Here is a 16,882-nt window from a genome sequence, read left to right as displayed (position 1 = left end):
TGGATATGCCTCGATCAAAAGTTGAGCGTGTCTCGCGCGTGTGGCTCGATGGTGAATGGCTCGAGCAGGGGTTGGATTGGCGAGAACAGCGTGGCTTGATCGGTACAGCAGAGTGAGAGGGTTGCGGATATGGCTCGATTGACGCGTCACGGAGATGATCGGAATTTGACAGTGGCTCGAGCGGGGTAGAGAAGAGTAGCTCGAGCGAGAGAGATGGTGACAATGGCTCGATCGGATTGATGATCTTGTCCACTGATAGCACGTGTGAGTGGCTCGAGCAGTGGAGTGCGGAGCTGTAGGGAGTGAGACGTGATGTGAGTAGCTCGAACGGTTGCAGGTTGGGCGGCAGTGGATCGAGCGAGTGGCGGCGGTGACGACGTCGATCGAGGATGGGATGAAAACGACGAGATTCACGGTCGAGTTGCAAGGTGAGGGAGTGAAGGTCGAATTATTGGTGAGAAAGGAGAGACATTAGAGTGATTGTTTTATAGGGAGGTGAAGAGTGAAGATAAGTGGTGGTAATGAGGTGAGGTTTAATGATGAAGGAGATTCGAAGGAGTGTGCAAGTGGGGAAGAAAAGGAGTGTGGAAGAGGGGAGATGTGGGAAGATATGACACAAAGGTGATGTGTCTTGTCAGGGGGAACAATAGAGGGATGGGGGAGTTGACATGAGGGAGAAAGCGAATTGATGGGAGAGTGGTGAAGAAGAGTTCACGTGATTGTCTCTCTTTTTTATAATTTTTTTTTTTTTTTTTTAGAAGGAAGTTCACCCCTCTCTCCTTGCTTTTCTCTGTATCCTCTATCTCTCTTCCCTTCTGTAGATTCCTGAATACAAGAAAACCAAAAACAAAAATCAAAAACATAAGGATCCTAAAAAGAAAAATATTTACAGTGATACCTTTGGGACTTCCTCCCAAGTGAGCTTGTTTAAAGTCTCTAGCTTGAGTTTTCAGTTTTTTGATGCCTTCTAGGGTTCATACAAGAGCACAGAAGACCCCTCTGGTCGGACTTGATCAGCTAAATATTTCTTGACTCTCTGACCATTTATAGTGAACTCGCTACCATCCTTGTTCAGAAGAGTGATGGCTCCGAAAGGCAGAACTTCCTTGACGTCAAAAGGTCCAGACCACCTAGACTTAAGCTTTCCAGGAAATAACTTAAGTTTGGAGTTGAAAAGCAGAACCTGATCTCCAGCCTTGAGCTCCTTGACAACAATTTTCTTATCATGAAAATTTTTGGTTCTTTCTTTATAGATCTTTGAGCTCTCATAGGCATCAAGTCTGATTTCTTCCAACTCATATAGATCAAGAGTTCTCTTAGCCTGAGCAGTGTCAATATCCAAGTTCAGCAGCTTGATAGCCCAAAGCGCCTTGTACTCAACCTCCACAGGGAGGTGTCATGCTTTACCATATACCAACTGAAATGGTGTTCTACCTATTGGCGTCTTGAACGGTGTTCTGTACACCCAGAGTGTCTCGTCCAACTTGACAGACCAATCTTTCTTTGAAACTCCTACAATTCTTGACAAGATCCCCTTGATTTGTTTATTCGAGACTTCAACCTGTCCGCTGGTCTGAGGATGATACGCAGTAGATACCTTGTGCTTGACCTCATACTTTCTCAGCATACTCTCTAATACCTTGTTGACGAAGTGAGAACCACCATCGCTTATCACTGCTCTGGGGATCCCATACCTTGGAAATATTATACTTTTGAACAGCTTCAGAACAACCTTGTGATCATTGGTAGGACTGGCAATGGCTTCGACCCATTTGGAAACGTAATCAACTGCTACCAGAATGTAGACATTACCATTAGTTGGAGGGTTGAAAGGTCCCACGAAGTCTGTTCCCCAAACATCAAATATCTCTACTTCCAGGATCAGATTCTGGGGCATCTCGTTCCTCCTTGTGATGTTGCCCATCCTCTGAAAAGCATCACACTTGGTGATGAAACCGTGAGCGTTTTTGAACAAGGTTGGCCACCAGAGACCCGCTTGAAGAACTTTCTGAGCTGTCTTGAATGTGGCGAAATGGCCTCCATAGGTGGAACCGTGACAGTGCTCAATCACTCCCTGCACTTCCCCTTCTGCTATGCATCTTCTGAACAGACCGTCAGAACCTCTCTTATACAGATAGGGTTCATCCCAGAAGTAGTGGTTGACCTCTCTGAGAAGCTTCTTCTTCTTGTAAGGATCCATGTAATTAGGAACTTCTCTACAGACCTTGTAATTCACGACATCTGCATACCATGGTGCAGTCTGAGAAGTGATTGCCATGCATCTGATTTTCAGGTTGTCAAGCTCTGTGTCATGCGTCTGCTCACAAACCTGGGTGACCAGAAGTTGTTCCTCAGGCATTGAGTCATCAATTGGAACAGCATCTTCAATCCTCATTCTTGACAAGTGATCTGCAACTTTGTTTTCTATGCCTTTCTTGTCAACTATCTCCATGTCAAACTCCTGAAGTAGCAGAATCCATCTCAACAATCTTGGCTTGGTATCCTTCTTTGAATAGATGTGTCTCAAAGCAGCATGGTCGGTATACACTATGACTTTCGAGCCCACAAGGTAACTCCTAAATTTTTCGAATGCAAACACAACTGCTAGGAGCTCCTTCTCTGTGGTTGCATACCTTACTTGAGTCTTGTCCAAGGTGCGACTTGCGTAGTAGATAACATGGAGCTTCTTGTCAATACGCTGTCCCAGAACAGCTCCAACTGCGAAGTCTGAAGCATCACACATGATCTCAAACGGATGATCCCAATTCGGAGCTTGTACTATAGGTGCCGAAACCAAGGCTTCCTTTATCTTTCTGAAAGCTTCCAAGCATGCTGCATCAAATTCGAACTCCACCTCCTTGCACAGCAATCTTGTTAGTGGTCTTGCAATTTTTGAGAAGTCCTTGATGAATCTTCTGTAAAACCCAGCATGTCCCAGAAAACTTCTGATATCCTTCACTGTCTTAGGCGGTTGAAGCTGAACCATGACCTCAATCTTAGCTTTGTCAGCCTCAATTCCTTTCTCAGAGATCTTGTGTCCCATAACGATCCCTTCTTCAACCATGAAGTGGCACTTCTCCCAGTTCAACACCAGATTCGTCTCCTCACATCGCATCAATACCCTGCACAGATTTAACAAACAGGAGGAGAAAGTGGAACCGTATACATAGAAGTCGTCCATAAATACTTCCATTGACTACTCAATCACATCCGAAAATATTGACGTCATGCACCTCTGAAAGGTAGCAGGAGCATTACACAAACCAAATGGCATGCGTCTGTAGGCAAATGTGCCATAAGGACAAGTAAATGTTGTCTTTTCCTGATCATATGGGTGGATAGGGATTTGGAAGAATCCACTATACCCATCAGGGAAACAGTAGTAGGGATGACTAGCTAATCTTTCTAACATTTGATCAATGAAAGGAAGAGGAAAATGATCCTTCCTAGATACATCATTTAACTTCCTATAGTCTATGCACATCCTATGTCCTGTGATAGTTCTAGTTGGGATTAACTCATTTTTTTCGTTTTTGATCACAGTAATTCCCCCCTTTTTAGGTACACAGTGCACTAGGGATACCCAAGTACTATCAGAGATAGGATAGATAACTCCAGCATCAAGCAATTTTAAGATCTCTTTATTTACCACTTCCTTCAGATTAGGATTTAATCTCCTTTGGGGTTCAATGCTAGCATAAGACTCATTTTCAAGATTGATCCTATGTGTGCAAAGACTAGGTGAGATTCCCTTGATATCAACTAAGGAATAACCTATAGCCTTTCTATACTTGTTAAGCTCAGTTAGTAGCAACCGCAATTCATCATCACTCACCCTAGTATTCACTGTGATAGGATAAGTAGAATTGTTTCCCAGGAAAACGTACATGAGTCCGGAAGGGAGAGTTTTGAGTTCTACCTTTGGAGCTTTCAGTTCCGACCAGTCGTCAGCATGGGATCAGGAGTGATCACGGTCGAGTAGGAGGGATGCGACTCGATTGAGCGGGACGTCGGTGTTTCAAGTCGGGTCTTGACGTCGGTCGAGCGGGAGATATCACGTTCTGAACTCTCTGTCTCAACTGCACGTACCTCCTCTAAGTCATATAGCTGCTGGAATTCCTCTAATCCATCCGTTTCTCTATGGGAATCTAGCAGATTCTTGTAACAAGTGGTCTGCTCATGCAAGAACCCTTCTTCTCCATCCTTGGTTAGAGCAGTTTTGAGATGATCCTCCTCAGCTAATTCCTCCAACAACATATCAGCCAACTTATCCATCTCTTCAATGTAGAAGACTTGTCCTCCTATTGTCGGCTTCTTCAAAGTATCCTTGATGTCAAACCTCATAATGAAGTCGTTGCCCAGATTGAGATCAATCTTGCCATTTCTGACATCAATGATGGCTGCAGTAGTCGCCAGGAACGGTCTTCCTAAGATCAGAGGATCTTTCGGTTCTTCATCCATCTCCAGAACCACAAAGTCGGTTGGCACTTCCACGGCTCTGATCATGACAGGGAAGTCTTCTAAAATACCATGTGGAAGTCTCACTGATCTATCTGCAAGGATGAGGGAGATGTCGCAACCTTTAAACCTTGTGAAACCCAACCTCTTAGCTACAGAGAATGGCATCAAATTAACTGAAGCGCCAAGATCACATAAACACCTATCAAAAGACATAGGTCCAATGGAGCAGGGTAGAGTGAATGATCCAGGATCTTTGAGCTTCTTGGGTACAACCTTCTTCTGGATGATTGCACTGCACTCAAGACTTAGTACCACCATGCCTTGAACTTCTTTTGATCTCTCCATCACTAAATCCTTGAGGAATTTCTGGTATTGGGGAACAAGTGCGAATGCATCCAGCAATGACATCCTCAACTCAATTTCCTTGACTTGTTGTTCGAACAGAGCTTTGTATTTCTCAGTAAGTTGCTTCTTGAACCTCACTGGGAATGGTAGAGGAGGCTTGTATGGTGGAGGGATGAATCTCGCAGGATTGTCATCAGAAACGACAGGTTCCTTAACTGGTTCAGGTTCGGACTGCTTCACTGGCTCGATTGGATCTTTGACTTCTTCGACTGGATCTTTGATCTGAGCTTCATCTTGAACTAAATCCTCCCCATCTAATTCCTCACTGTCCTCAGTGACGTCAGGTACTCCTTGTCTGGGAGGCAATGTTTTCCCACTTCGCAGCGTAATGGCATTGGTGAACTCCTTGGGGTTTTGAACAGATTTCCCTGGGAATTGGCCTGGTTTTGGTGCATAAGTAGAAGCGGATTGGCCTTCCATATACCTTATCTTCAAATTCAAAGCTTCAAATTTGACGTTCAGATCATTGTAAGAACATTCCATCCTCTGACTAAGGTCAGCGAACTTCTTAGCAGTATCCATAGATCCGCTAGCTTGACCCTGAAGAAGTTGCTGCATCATTTGCTTCATTTCTTGATCTGGTGCTGGAGTAGGCTGAACTGGTTGTGGGCGGAATCCTGGCGGTGGTCCTGAGGGAGCTTGGTAACCCTGCTGGAACTGTTTTTTTGGAGCGAATCCCGTATTGTAAGGCACAAAAGGTTTTTGTTGACCTTGATGTTGTTGTTGAGGCAGGTACACATGATCTTGTGGATTAGCAACATTGGTACTTCGGTAAGACAAATTGGGGTTTGTCTTGTAGGGGTTGTAACCTTTGTTGTATCCACCCTAATTCTGAACATGGCTGATCTCCTCAGACTGCTCACCCTCCCCATCTGGAACTTGGAAAGGGTCATCCTCAGAAACGTAGTGGATGCTCATTTGCTGACTTAGCAAGAGACGGTCTAGCTTCTCAGTGACGTTCTTGAGGTCTTTCTTATACTTCTCCTCATAACTGGCGTCACCCTGAACTGTGCGGTCATAATCTTCATTGTAATTGCCGTCAGACTGAGCGAGATTCTCAACGAGTTTCAATCCCTCATCCACTTCTTTGTTCAGGAAATTTCCATTAGAGGCAGTGTCAAGCAGCATGCGGATTTTTGGAAGTACACCACGGTATAGAGTGCTCAACAGTGACTCGTTGGTGAACCCGTGGTGAGGGCACTGGCTCTGGTAACCCTTGAAACGCTCCCAGGCTTCACAGAATGTTTCTGAACTCTTCTGAGTAAAACCAGAGATGTCATTTCTGAGACATGCAGTTCTGGCATTGGAGAAGAACTTTGCCAATAATGCCTTCTTGCAGTCATCCCAAGTATTGATAGACCCCTTGGGGAGGTTTTTCTCCCATTGGTGAGCTTTGTCTCCCAGGAAGAATGGGAAGAGTCGCAACTTGAAACCCTCCTCACTCATGCCATTGATCTTGGTGAGACTGCACAGACGGTCGAATTCATCCAAGTGGTCGAGCGGATCCTCCATAGGCAAACCGTTAAACTTGTTTCCTTGGATCATGGAGATAGACCACTTTTGATCTCGAAGTTATTGTTCTGCACGACGGGAGGGATGATTTCATCACGCTGAGTATGAGTATTTGGTGCATCCCCAGCACCAATGTTTCGCGGTCTCGGATTTTGCCATTCGGTTGTTCCATAGCGACTGGTGCGGGTTGATCAGTGAGAGGACGAGTTTGTCTTGGTCTTTGTAACCGATTGATATCGTCGATAGCAGGAAGGAGGTTCTGATGTCCTCTTGATCTGGTTTGCATGCAACATTGCAATCAACAGGTTCCTGAGATGCAAAACAAACAAGCATACAACCAAAACAAGTCAGTACTCAGAATGATAAGTGGGATAGAACTTAATCTTGCAAAACTTGAAATCTTAAATGTAACAAAACAATTCCCAAACGGCAACAACGCCAAATTGATACTAGGATTTTTGTGTCTCCTAGTAGGTTCAATTAACCTTATGTGTTGTAGTACTTAAGGTGTCAATCCAAATGGGAAACTTACTATCACTCAAGATGCAATCAAGATTTCACAAGTCAAGCCAATTCAAAGAAGGTGTTTTTTTCTAACAATACTAGAATAATCAGAATGCAAAACGGAAATGTGTTCTAGGACTAGGAACGAGAATGTATGACAGGAAGCGAAAATGAATGAAAACAGAAAACGAGTCTAAGCATGAACTAAAAGGCAAGACACGAAACAGTCTCAGAAATGTAATGAAAATCAGGAAGAAAGAGGTCCTAAGGATGGGAGTAATTGATGTCGGTGAGGTCTCCTAGTCTACAGAGTGTTTAACATGCCACAAGCAATCTATCCCTAGACAACGAACATCACAACTTAGCTAATCCAATCTCTTGGTAAAAGCTACTCAGACTCAACCACTTCCATACCCAGTTCTCGCTAGAGAAACATGGTTGAGCAGGCATGACATAAAAGTTCGTTCATGTCAACAAACATCATAGACAACTAATCTCTTAGGCTAGGAACGTAAGTCTCTGGCACTAGGTGGTAAGACAATTCATCAAACACCTTTTGGGTGTGAAAATGTCTCGAACCTAGTTCCAATTGATCAGAGAGAAACTAGCATTTCTAACACTAGTCCAGAAGGGAATCATAAAATCAAAGCTTAAACACTCTGCATCCTAAGATCCTCCACCTAATCTATCACATCCTCAAGGACTACTACACTACTCAAATCCGAAAATAATTATCCAAGATACAAACACAGAAAACATTGAACCAAGCATAATAAGATAGATAAAAATGAGAAGAACAACTTTTGAGAAGGAATCAAGTACAAAAACCGAATAAACTCGGAGATGTCAGATTACAAGTCTGAGAACATTTTTAGGTGGCTAGGTTAACCATAAGAACAAAAATGAAAATGAGATAAAAGATAAGATGTCCTAAACGAAGACTTAACAAAATGTATATATAGTAAAAACGTGTGAATCCCTAAAACTTAAAACGACAAGATAGAGCGTCGGTTCGGGAGTCTCCTGAAGCGTGTCAGACGGAGCGTCTTCCTGGCATGCATGATTTCGTCCGTGTGCGTCCAGTGACTCGATTGGTGTGAGTAGGAGTGGGTCGAGCCGTGCAAGTGAAAATGGCTCGAGCATGGTCGGTGAAAGTGGTTCGAGCTGGATGTATACGCATCTACTAAAACGATGATAACTCTTGAACTACAACTCCGATTGGCTTGAAATAAACGGCATTGGAAAGATGACTCAATTCTCTACAACTTTGATGAAGACGTCATAAGCTGAATCCCTAGACTGGTGGCTCGAGTGATGGCTCGATTGAGTGGTCCGACTGGTGCCCTGAGAGTGGCTCGATTGTGTAGGTCAAGAGTGGCTCGATTGTGGAGGTTGAGAGTGGCTGGATCGTGTGCGTCTCCGACGTCTCCTAAACACCTGAAATACTTCGAAATGCACAATGCATGTAAGAATGGTACAAAAACTTCCTAAACCTGCAAAGTGTATAAAAGAGATTCTAAAATGATGCAAAATGACTAGTTATCCTAGCTAAACGTATGACAAATGCATGCTAAGGAGATGCAAAATATAGACATATCACCTCTCTCTCTTTGTCGCCAATCTCTCGATCGGATGAGATGGGATCGGTTGGAATCGGAGGAGGAGAATGAATCGATTCTCAACGCAACATCATAAGCGTCAATTGGTGTTGTTGCCGCTAAGTCTCCTTGGAAAACAACCGCTTCTCCTCTTGAGACTGTTGATGCTCCTGTAATGGGAGCTGATTCCTGGCCTGCGCTCGCCGACGCCGCTCAACAGTCTCGTCCTAAGAATCCTCCGCCTCCTGCCCCGCCGTCTAAAACCATTCCGGCCTCTATCCCAACACCTGCTCAGGTTCGTTTTTTGTTAATGTTGTTGGGCTGCGGTTTAATTTTGATCGTTGTACTTTCGTAGAGCTGAAAGGTATCTTATTCTTGTTCTCTTGCTCAATTGTTCAATCTGATATTCACCAATCAAAACCTAATTTGCGTGAATTGGATTTTTTTTTTTTCGTCTTTTTTTTGAATTGACAGAAGAAGGCAGATGCGTCTTCCTCCGAGATAGCTCTGATACCAACTAGGGTTTGGCAACCAGGTGCTGATACGCTCGAAGATGGAGAAGAACTTCAGAGTGACCCTTCTGCTTATAATTCTCTTCATGGGTTCCATGTTGGTTGTCCCTGTTTGATGTTTGTGCTGCATACATTGATACCATGAACAAGGTGATATTCTTTATTTTGTTTGATTGTTACACCATCCTGCAACTCCTTTATATAGTCTTTAGTTGGATGAGAAAGGATAAACAGATAGATTTTTCTTAGGTTATTCTCTGTAATGTACGGTAGTGAATATCCTTATGAAGTGCTCTTCAGGAGCTTGCACAAGATACTTTTGGATACAATTACTTCTGAGTTCTGTTGATTTTTCCCCTTTTATATTTGTGTTACTGTCCCTCACCGCCCAACCCCATTTGTTTTCATTTTAGCAGGTATATATTTTGTGATGATTTCTTTGGTGAAGAGCCATATCTTATGAAATCTTTGCAGGTATATTATAATATATCTCCCTTTTGCATTGTGCATATTTTTTAGCTGTTTAAAAGCGCATCAATATATCTTGTAGGAATCCTCGCAACATAATTAAGTTAGTTGTTACACATTTAAGAAACCCCTTCTACTTTACGATTGATATGATAACAGCTTTTGTAAATATTCTGAACTTTCCATGGTACAGGTCCATTTTCTGTCATTAATGAGCACTTCAATCCTGTTCTTTCAAACTTTTTTTGATGCTATCGGCCTGATGCTTATGATTCACATAATACACAACCACCAGGTATTGACACTAACCCAATTACTAGTTTACTTGTGTTTTGGTTAATTTCTTGGAATCAGGGTAATCTTTTCAGCTTCAACTCCATATTGAGATGGGAACTGCTTAGACTGTAGTTGATAGCTCTTGTAATCAGAAAATGTCAAATATTTCCTGTTTTTATAGTCTCTAGGAATCAGAAAATGTCGAACCTTTTGTGTTTGATAGCTCTTGGAATCAGAAAGTGTATAATAATTCGTGTCTGATAGCTCTTGGAATCAGAAAATGTTGGGATCGTTCATGTTTTTTATCTGTAAAAGTTTGGTTATTTAGATCTGTAGTTATCTTCTAATGTGATGTTGCAAAGTGCACTTTTTATGACGATGGGGATTTGATGATAACTAGCCTCTCTGGATGTAAGGTCTGGTTTGGTTAGAACTTAGAATCGGTGTTTTTGTTTACGCAAACTGTCTGATTATGATAGTTTCACATGGAAGAAGAATGGTTTGCTGCTGCTTTTTTTTGTTTTTATGTTCATATGTTTAAATAAAGAGTTCATGAGGAAATTCTCTTTTCGATTCAATGGTGTGTGGCTTTTGAATTGTGCAGATAATGCAAACCAAGATAGGCTAAGCTGCTTCTAATGGTTATCCTGAAAATTGATCGGATATTGTTTTGTTTTGGACAACTTTGGCATGTTTTCATTTTTGTTTCAAGGCAGACTGCATTTCTTTGTTTAACACATTTTTTATGATGGAAACAGTTTTCATAATGGAAAAATTTTAATTTCAAAAAACTATATTTTCAAAAATAAGAGACTCAAAATTATATCCCACCATTAGATGGGATAATTTTAATTAGGAGATCAAGGTTCTTATTTTTTAAACAGTACATAATATATTCATTAAAAATTCAAATAGTACATAAGAGGCTCAAAATTAAAACCCTCCAATGGGGATGCCCTTAGTATGCCCTTAATATTTGGAAAGAGTTGAAATGTGAAATTCATATATAACTCAGATAGAGAACATACATACACTGTAATTGACTGATCAAATCTTAATCATTAGAAATCTTGATGTTAAGAATTAAGATGCATTCAAAGCACCAATATCTAAAGGGGTCTCGCAAAGCTTCCATAGCTTCACTGTTTCACTCAAACGTAATGGAACTTTGTTAGACCACTCACTAAGATCAGGTAAGCCTCCAGTTAAGGCAACAAAGTTGAGACCTTGTGAATCTGGTGTTCTCTTCCAGCTAACCTGAAACAACCAACAATTAATTGCAAGATCTTTTGGTTCTTCTCATTGTCACAAAAGAGGATATGAAAATGAAATGTGTTACTCACTTGTCCAGGAAATGCTTCTGACAAGACCTTGACCGTAGAATTCAACATCCAAGCTAAATCATCTAACACCAACTGTGGTTTTCCATTTTGTATTTCTGCTTCGATTCCGGCACAATTCACCATAAGACGACCGTTAGGCATTAACCGACTCGCCAGCTCCAGCCACATTGCAACCTGAACACATTCAAATTCAACAAAAGTGTCGCAAAAGTTGACTAAATATAATACTAATAATACCATAACCAGTTATAAAGTACCTCTTGCAGCTGATCTAAGACCTTTCCATCAGCGAACAAATCAACGATGATCCCTAAACCGACATAAAAATTCAAGAATTTAGACAAGAACAAGAGAAACAACATAAATTATTAACCTGTAGTGCTCACCAGCATATCTTCCTGAATCATCTTGAGAAGGAGAGAGAGCATCGTCTATATGAATACAAAGTCTACCGCCTTCTGATGTTGGTATCTCTAGCTCAGACAGCCCGAGATAGTTTCTTGATTTCTCAATCAACTACTGTTCATAATTGAAAGTGAAATCAAGATTTCAATATGCAAACCAAATGCCGCAAGGAAAAATCATATAGCTTACTTACAATTTCATCGATCTCCCAACCTTCAAGCTGCGTTGAAGGCCATAACTCAAGAATCAATCTTGCAGCTGTTCCACCACCCTAAGTTAAAACACATGAACAAAAAGTTAAACACATCATTGACGACTACTTGGTATGAGATTCACTGCGTAGTGCTCACTAAGCCATAGATTGCAATGGGACCATCAGGGATAATAGGCGGCAAACTCGCAGACTCATCCTGCAAACAACCACATTCACTTATCAATAAAGAAACAACCAAAGGTAAGATATTTACAACTTAATGATGGAAAAAATCTAACATACCCAATAAGATCCAGTCCAATTCTGGCCTCCTTTGTTGATTACACTATGCACATTCCCTACATAAATGATAAACTTGGTTTACAATCAGAGGATCTCATGATATCCAAAAACAGAGGTTTTAAGAAATTCTCACTAGTGGAATCAAGAAGAAGATATCTAGAATCAACAGTATCCACTATAACAATCTCATTGTATCTGCTTCTTACGGCTGACACAACCGAACACTCTTCCTCTTCTTCCTCTTCCTCTTTGTCTTCTTCTTCGTCTCTGCCACGATCACTGCCACGATCACTTTGCTTAAGGCAAAAGGAAAATGAGGATCTAGGTTTCGTCTGAGATGGGATTCTAAACAAGGGTTTTGGAATTGGGGATGAAAGGAAACAACTTTGGTTGCGAGAAAGTGAATGACAATGTAAACATGACATAGCCATGGAACTCAAAGCTGCCATTTTTTTGGCTTGTTTCAACTATCTCTCTGCATCAAAAAGTCTTATCCTTGAGTTTTATATCGATTGCAGTATCAGGCTCTCACCTCAGAAAGCAGGAGTGACTTTTGGATTGTGTCTGAAATGTCGGCATTACAACGGTTAGTGTCTTGCCGTTTATTGACAGTACAAACGGCACTGTTTTTGATTCTAGAAAGTCAGATTTTGTGTTCAAATCTCTTCGGAATAGGTTTTGTTGGAGGACAAACACAAAACAAAACGAACCGGGACAAAACTTATCCTGAAACGGCATAGACCGTTTCCTGAAAACTATAGCCCAAAATGTTAAATAAAAATATCAGTGCGCAATCACACGTGGATTGGATTTGTCTGTTTTAACAGCACAAACGAGTGATTACAAAAACGACACGATTTGTTCTCTCCAATATAGATCTTTGTGTTGGTCAATAAGGCTACACGTAAGAAACGATATGGCCATGAACTTGTAAATTACTTGAGTTTTTTTTTTTTTTTTTAGCCAAACAATAATTAGAATAAAACTCCCCCATTTATGCCAGCTAATTTGTCCATAACTCCTGATAAAGTGATATTTAAGTAATTTGAGCAGATTTTAGATATTTATTAAAACAAATTATTAACAAATTTTAATATTTTATTTTTTCACACAAAAATGTTATTTTGACATGTTTTTCACAAATTAAAAAAATCATTTAAATTTCTACTGTATTTTTTATAAACACATTAACAACTTTTTCTTTCTAATTAAAAAACTGAATAATAGTAAAATGGGAATTATTCACTAAAAATACAAATGAAATTTTTTGCGAAACAAAACTAAAACCTAAAAAAAAAATTTAAACAATAGAAAAAGTAATAAATTATTTAAAACATTTTTTATCAAAAAAGAATTATAACATACTGTACTTAGTTTAGGCCAATTGTCCATAAAATGTGGAATGATATTATTTGTGCAACAAAAAGAATATAAGTTATTTTGATGGTCTCAACAAAATAATTCTGTATAAAAGATATACACATCTTATAATTTCAATAAATATTTCAATTATAAACAACTCCAAAAATTTCCCAAATTGATCGAATAACTAAAATTACCCGTAAATTCAAGTATCTAAGAATTGATCTGCGTTTTCTAATATCCTAAATAATTTCCTCCTGCCACGAGTGGTGTTTTTTTGAACTACCAACATTAAAGTTCTTTTCTAGTTAGTGTTTGGTTGGAAAAAAAAAAACTAAAATTCTCATACTCAAAATCTTAACTTCCTCCATCCCATAAATAATTTTTATCCAACCCACAATTCATTACTAAACCCATTAAAAATATATAAAAATACACTATCTGTAAAACCAAAAAAAAAAAAAAAAGTAACAATTTCATTATCCTGTCATATGTTTCTTCAATTTTAATAATAAATAAATAAATAAATAAAGATCGGCACACAATGCAACGGATAAAACTAAATAAGAGCCTCTCATTTTCTTTTTTGCCTTCTTCATGCCTAAAATATAAAACAACACTCTCTTCACAAAATCTCTCCACTCTCTTCCCCTAAATTCTCTCCTCTGCTCCAATTCAATGGCGATTTCATCACCCGCCGCTACTTCTTCTTCTTCCTCCTCCACTAAACTCCTCAATTCCTTCACTTCTCCATCCATCTCCATTAAACCACAATCCTTAACTCTCTCTTCCTCCTTCCTCCCTTCAATCACATCCCTCTCCATCACCACCACCACAACAACAACATCCCCTCACCGTCTCCGTCGCTCCTTCACCGTACGCGCCGCAAGAGGAAAATTCGAACGCAAGAAACCACACGTCAACATCGGAACAATAGGTCACGTCGACCACGGCAAAACAACACTAACCGCAGCACTAACCATGGCTTTAGCCTCAATGGGAAACAGCGTAGCCAAAAAATACGACGAGATCGACGCAGCTCCTGAAGAAAGAGCTCGTGGGATCACAATCAACACCGCCACGGTCGAGTACGAAACAGAGAATCGTCATTACGCTCATGTTGATTGTCCTGGTCACGCTGATTACGTCAAGAACATGATCACTGGTGCTGCTCAGATGGATGGTGCAATCCTCGTTGTCTCTGGTGCCGATGGACCAATGCCACAGACTAAAGAACATATCTTGTTGGCTAAGCAAGTTGGTGTTCCTGATATGGTTGTGTTTCTTAATAAAGAAGATCAAGTTGATGATGCTGAGCTTCTAGAGCTTGTTGAGCTTGAGGTTCGTGAGCTTTTATCGTCTTATGAGTTTAACGGTGATGATATTCCTATTATCTCTGGCTCTGCTTTGTTAGCTGTTGAGACACTTACTGAGAATCCTAATGTTAAGAGAGGTGAGAACAAATGGGTAGATAAGATTTATGAGCTTATGGACTCTGTTGATAGTTATATCCCGATTCCGACTAGGCAGACCGAGTTACCGTTTTTGCTTGCGGTTGAAGATGTGTTTTCGATCACTGGCCGTGGTACGGTTGCTACTGGCCGTGTGGAAAGAGGTACGGTTAAGGTTGGGGAGACTGTTGATTTGGTGGGGTTGAGAGAGACTAGGAACTATACGGTTACGGGTGTGGAAATGTTTCAGAAGATTCTTGATGAAGCTATGGCTGGTGATAATGTAGGTTTGTTGCTTAGAGGTATACAAAAGGCTGATATACAAAGAGGTATGGTTTTGGCTAAGCCAGGGTCGATTACTCCACATACGAAGTTTGAAGCGATTGTGTATGTGTTGAAGAAGGAAGAAGGAGGAAGACATTCGCCGTTTTTCGCGGGGTATAGACCTCAGTTTTACATGAGGACGACTGATGTTACTGGTAAAGTGACTAAGATTATGAATGATAAGGATGAGGAGTCGAAGATGGTTATGCCAGGTGATAGGGTTAAGATTGTTGTTGAGCTTATAGTGCCTGTTGCTTGTGAACAAGGGATGAGGTTTGCTATTAGAGAAGGAGGTAAGACTGTTGGTGCTGGAGTGATTCAGTCCATTATCGAATGAGAGTTGCGAGCTCTTGCTTTTTTTGTTTGGTTTGATTCAGAAAACTCTTGAAAATTTGATTTTGAAATTAATTAGTGTTATTTTTCTTATTTTTTTCGCTGTTTTGTATGATAACTCAGGATAAAAAATGTCATATATTCTCTGGTTTCAGTCTGAAGTTAAAGCTCACATTTATATGCTTAGAGTGTTTGTTTGGTTGTTATAGATAAGGTCCCAAAGGGTTGTGAACCTCATTCTACATCAAATAAAGAGCTTCGGTGGAGGCTTTTGGTCACATAAGATTGGGAAAGCCGTACGTTCCAATATTTTAAATGAAAACGATTCAAATGTTAAACTCTTGAAATTTTTATTCAGAAAACTCTTGAAATTTCAGTACTTAAAAAGCAGAAGAAAAAGAAAATTAATATTTGCCGTAATCAACGTTAGGATCATCAGCAGTATCACGTCCACCACCTTGTTGGCTCTGCGATGGTCTTACTGGCCCTTCATTCTGTTTATAATAACCCATCATTCTCCTACCTAGTTAGACACGTACAGTAGATTAATTAATGATTTGATTACTCATATTTATCAACACCTATACAGACACTATACCAAAAAAAAATCCATGAAATATTGAGGAAACACAAACCGGTTAGTAGGACTGATTGATGAACAGAAGGAAGAGCTGACTCGGTATGGCAAAGGACGGTGCAAAGGAGAAGAAGCACAATTAGCACTTGACTCATTTTTGAAGATATTGTGTTTCTCATCTCTCAATCTTTCATTCTACTTGACTTTAGAGGCTAGACTCATATTTATGTAAATGAAAGGGCGGAGGGGACGTTTCACGATAGAATGAAACAAATAAAAACTTAAAACATACTCAAGTTGGCCCTTTTATTTTTTCTCCACTAGTCAATAATACCTTTAACAAGTTGACCCTCTTGTTCTTATAAAAACAAACAATTAATTTTACGACTTATAAAAATAAGATATAATCCTTTTTTGTTGTTCACTTATTGACCATTCTTCTTTACAAAGTATAGTGAAAAAAATAGTTCAGATCCGATCTTATTATGATATTATCCATCGTTAATTGTTTCGTAGCTCCTAGCAAATGTGAATCCGTGATGTGATTAGTCATCTTAAACCAAATCCCTTTTTTGTTTTCCTTGTATAACCAATTTATATAGTATTTACAATTACATTATGTATCATTAGGGTTGGAAGATTGATGTCTATCTCCAGTACTTTTTCAATCATGGTCAGTCACTTTGAATGTCTTGAATTGGCAAAAATATTTATCGTTCCATAGGTTCCAGAGACTATTCTAAGTTTCTCCCATATCATAATTAAAAACTTAAAAGGCACCAATCTTACGAATCAAGAGATGCTGATCTGGTGGAACTTCCACCGTGAAAGAGAAGATATGATCTACTTGGTACA

At 40.1% G+C, this 16,882-nt stretch overlaps 3 protein-coding genes and 1 long non-coding RNA gene across 4 annotated transcripts; 2 read left to right on the top strand and 2 right to left on the bottom strand.

Annotated features, from left to right (window-relative positions):
- On the top strand, positions 8,439-10,521 carry LOC104760451. Its single transcript, XR_762922.2, has 5 exons — positions 8,439-8,775; positions 8,955-9,142; positions 9,409-9,466; positions 9,654-9,755; positions 10,341-10,521. It is a non-coding gene; the product is annotated as an uncharacterized LOC104760451 (long non-coding RNA).
- On the bottom strand, positions 10,720-12,613 carry LOC104760450. The gene is made up of 8 exons (XM_010483376.2): positions 12,114-12,613; positions 11,981-12,036; positions 11,835-11,894; positions 11,678-11,755; positions 11,466-11,595; positions 11,337-11,389; positions 11,080-11,253; positions 10,720-10,993 (listed from the first exon to the last, which is right to left on the bottom strand). The coding sequence occupies exons 1-8, from the start codon at positions 12,427-12,429 to the stop codon at positions 10,820-10,822; spliced, it is 1,041 nt and encodes a 346-aa protein (XP_010481678.1). The 5' UTR covers positions 12,430-12,613; the 3' UTR covers positions 10,720-10,819.
- On the top strand, positions 13,928-15,632 carry LOC104760449 (elongation factor Tu, chloroplastic). Its single transcript, XM_010483375.2, has one exon. It carries the CDS (start codon positions 14,021-14,023, stop codon positions 15,452-15,454), a length of 1,434 nt encoding a protein of 477 aa, XP_010481677.1. The 5' UTR covers positions 13,928-14,020; the 3' UTR covers positions 15,455-15,632.
- LOC104760448 lies at positions 15,750-16,859 on the bottom strand. Its single transcript, XM_010483374.2, has 2 exons — positions 16,086-16,859; positions 15,750-15,973 (listed from the first exon to the last, which is right to left on the bottom strand). The coding sequence occupies exons 1-2, from the start codon at positions 16,204-16,206 to the stop codon at positions 15,855-15,857; spliced, it is 240 nt and encodes a 79-aa protein (XP_010481676.1). The 5' UTR covers positions 16,207-16,859; the 3' UTR covers positions 15,750-15,854.

The sequence above is a fragment of the Camelina sativa genome, chromosome 18, assembly GCF_000633955.1.
Source record: "Camelina sativa cultivar DH55 chromosome 18, Cs, whole genome shotgun sequence".
Taxonomy (NCBI): Eukaryota; Viridiplantae; Streptophyta; class Magnoliopsida; order Brassicales; family Brassicaceae; genus Camelina; species Camelina sativa.
This window is presented reverse-complemented; position numbering and strand designations above follow the sequence as displayed.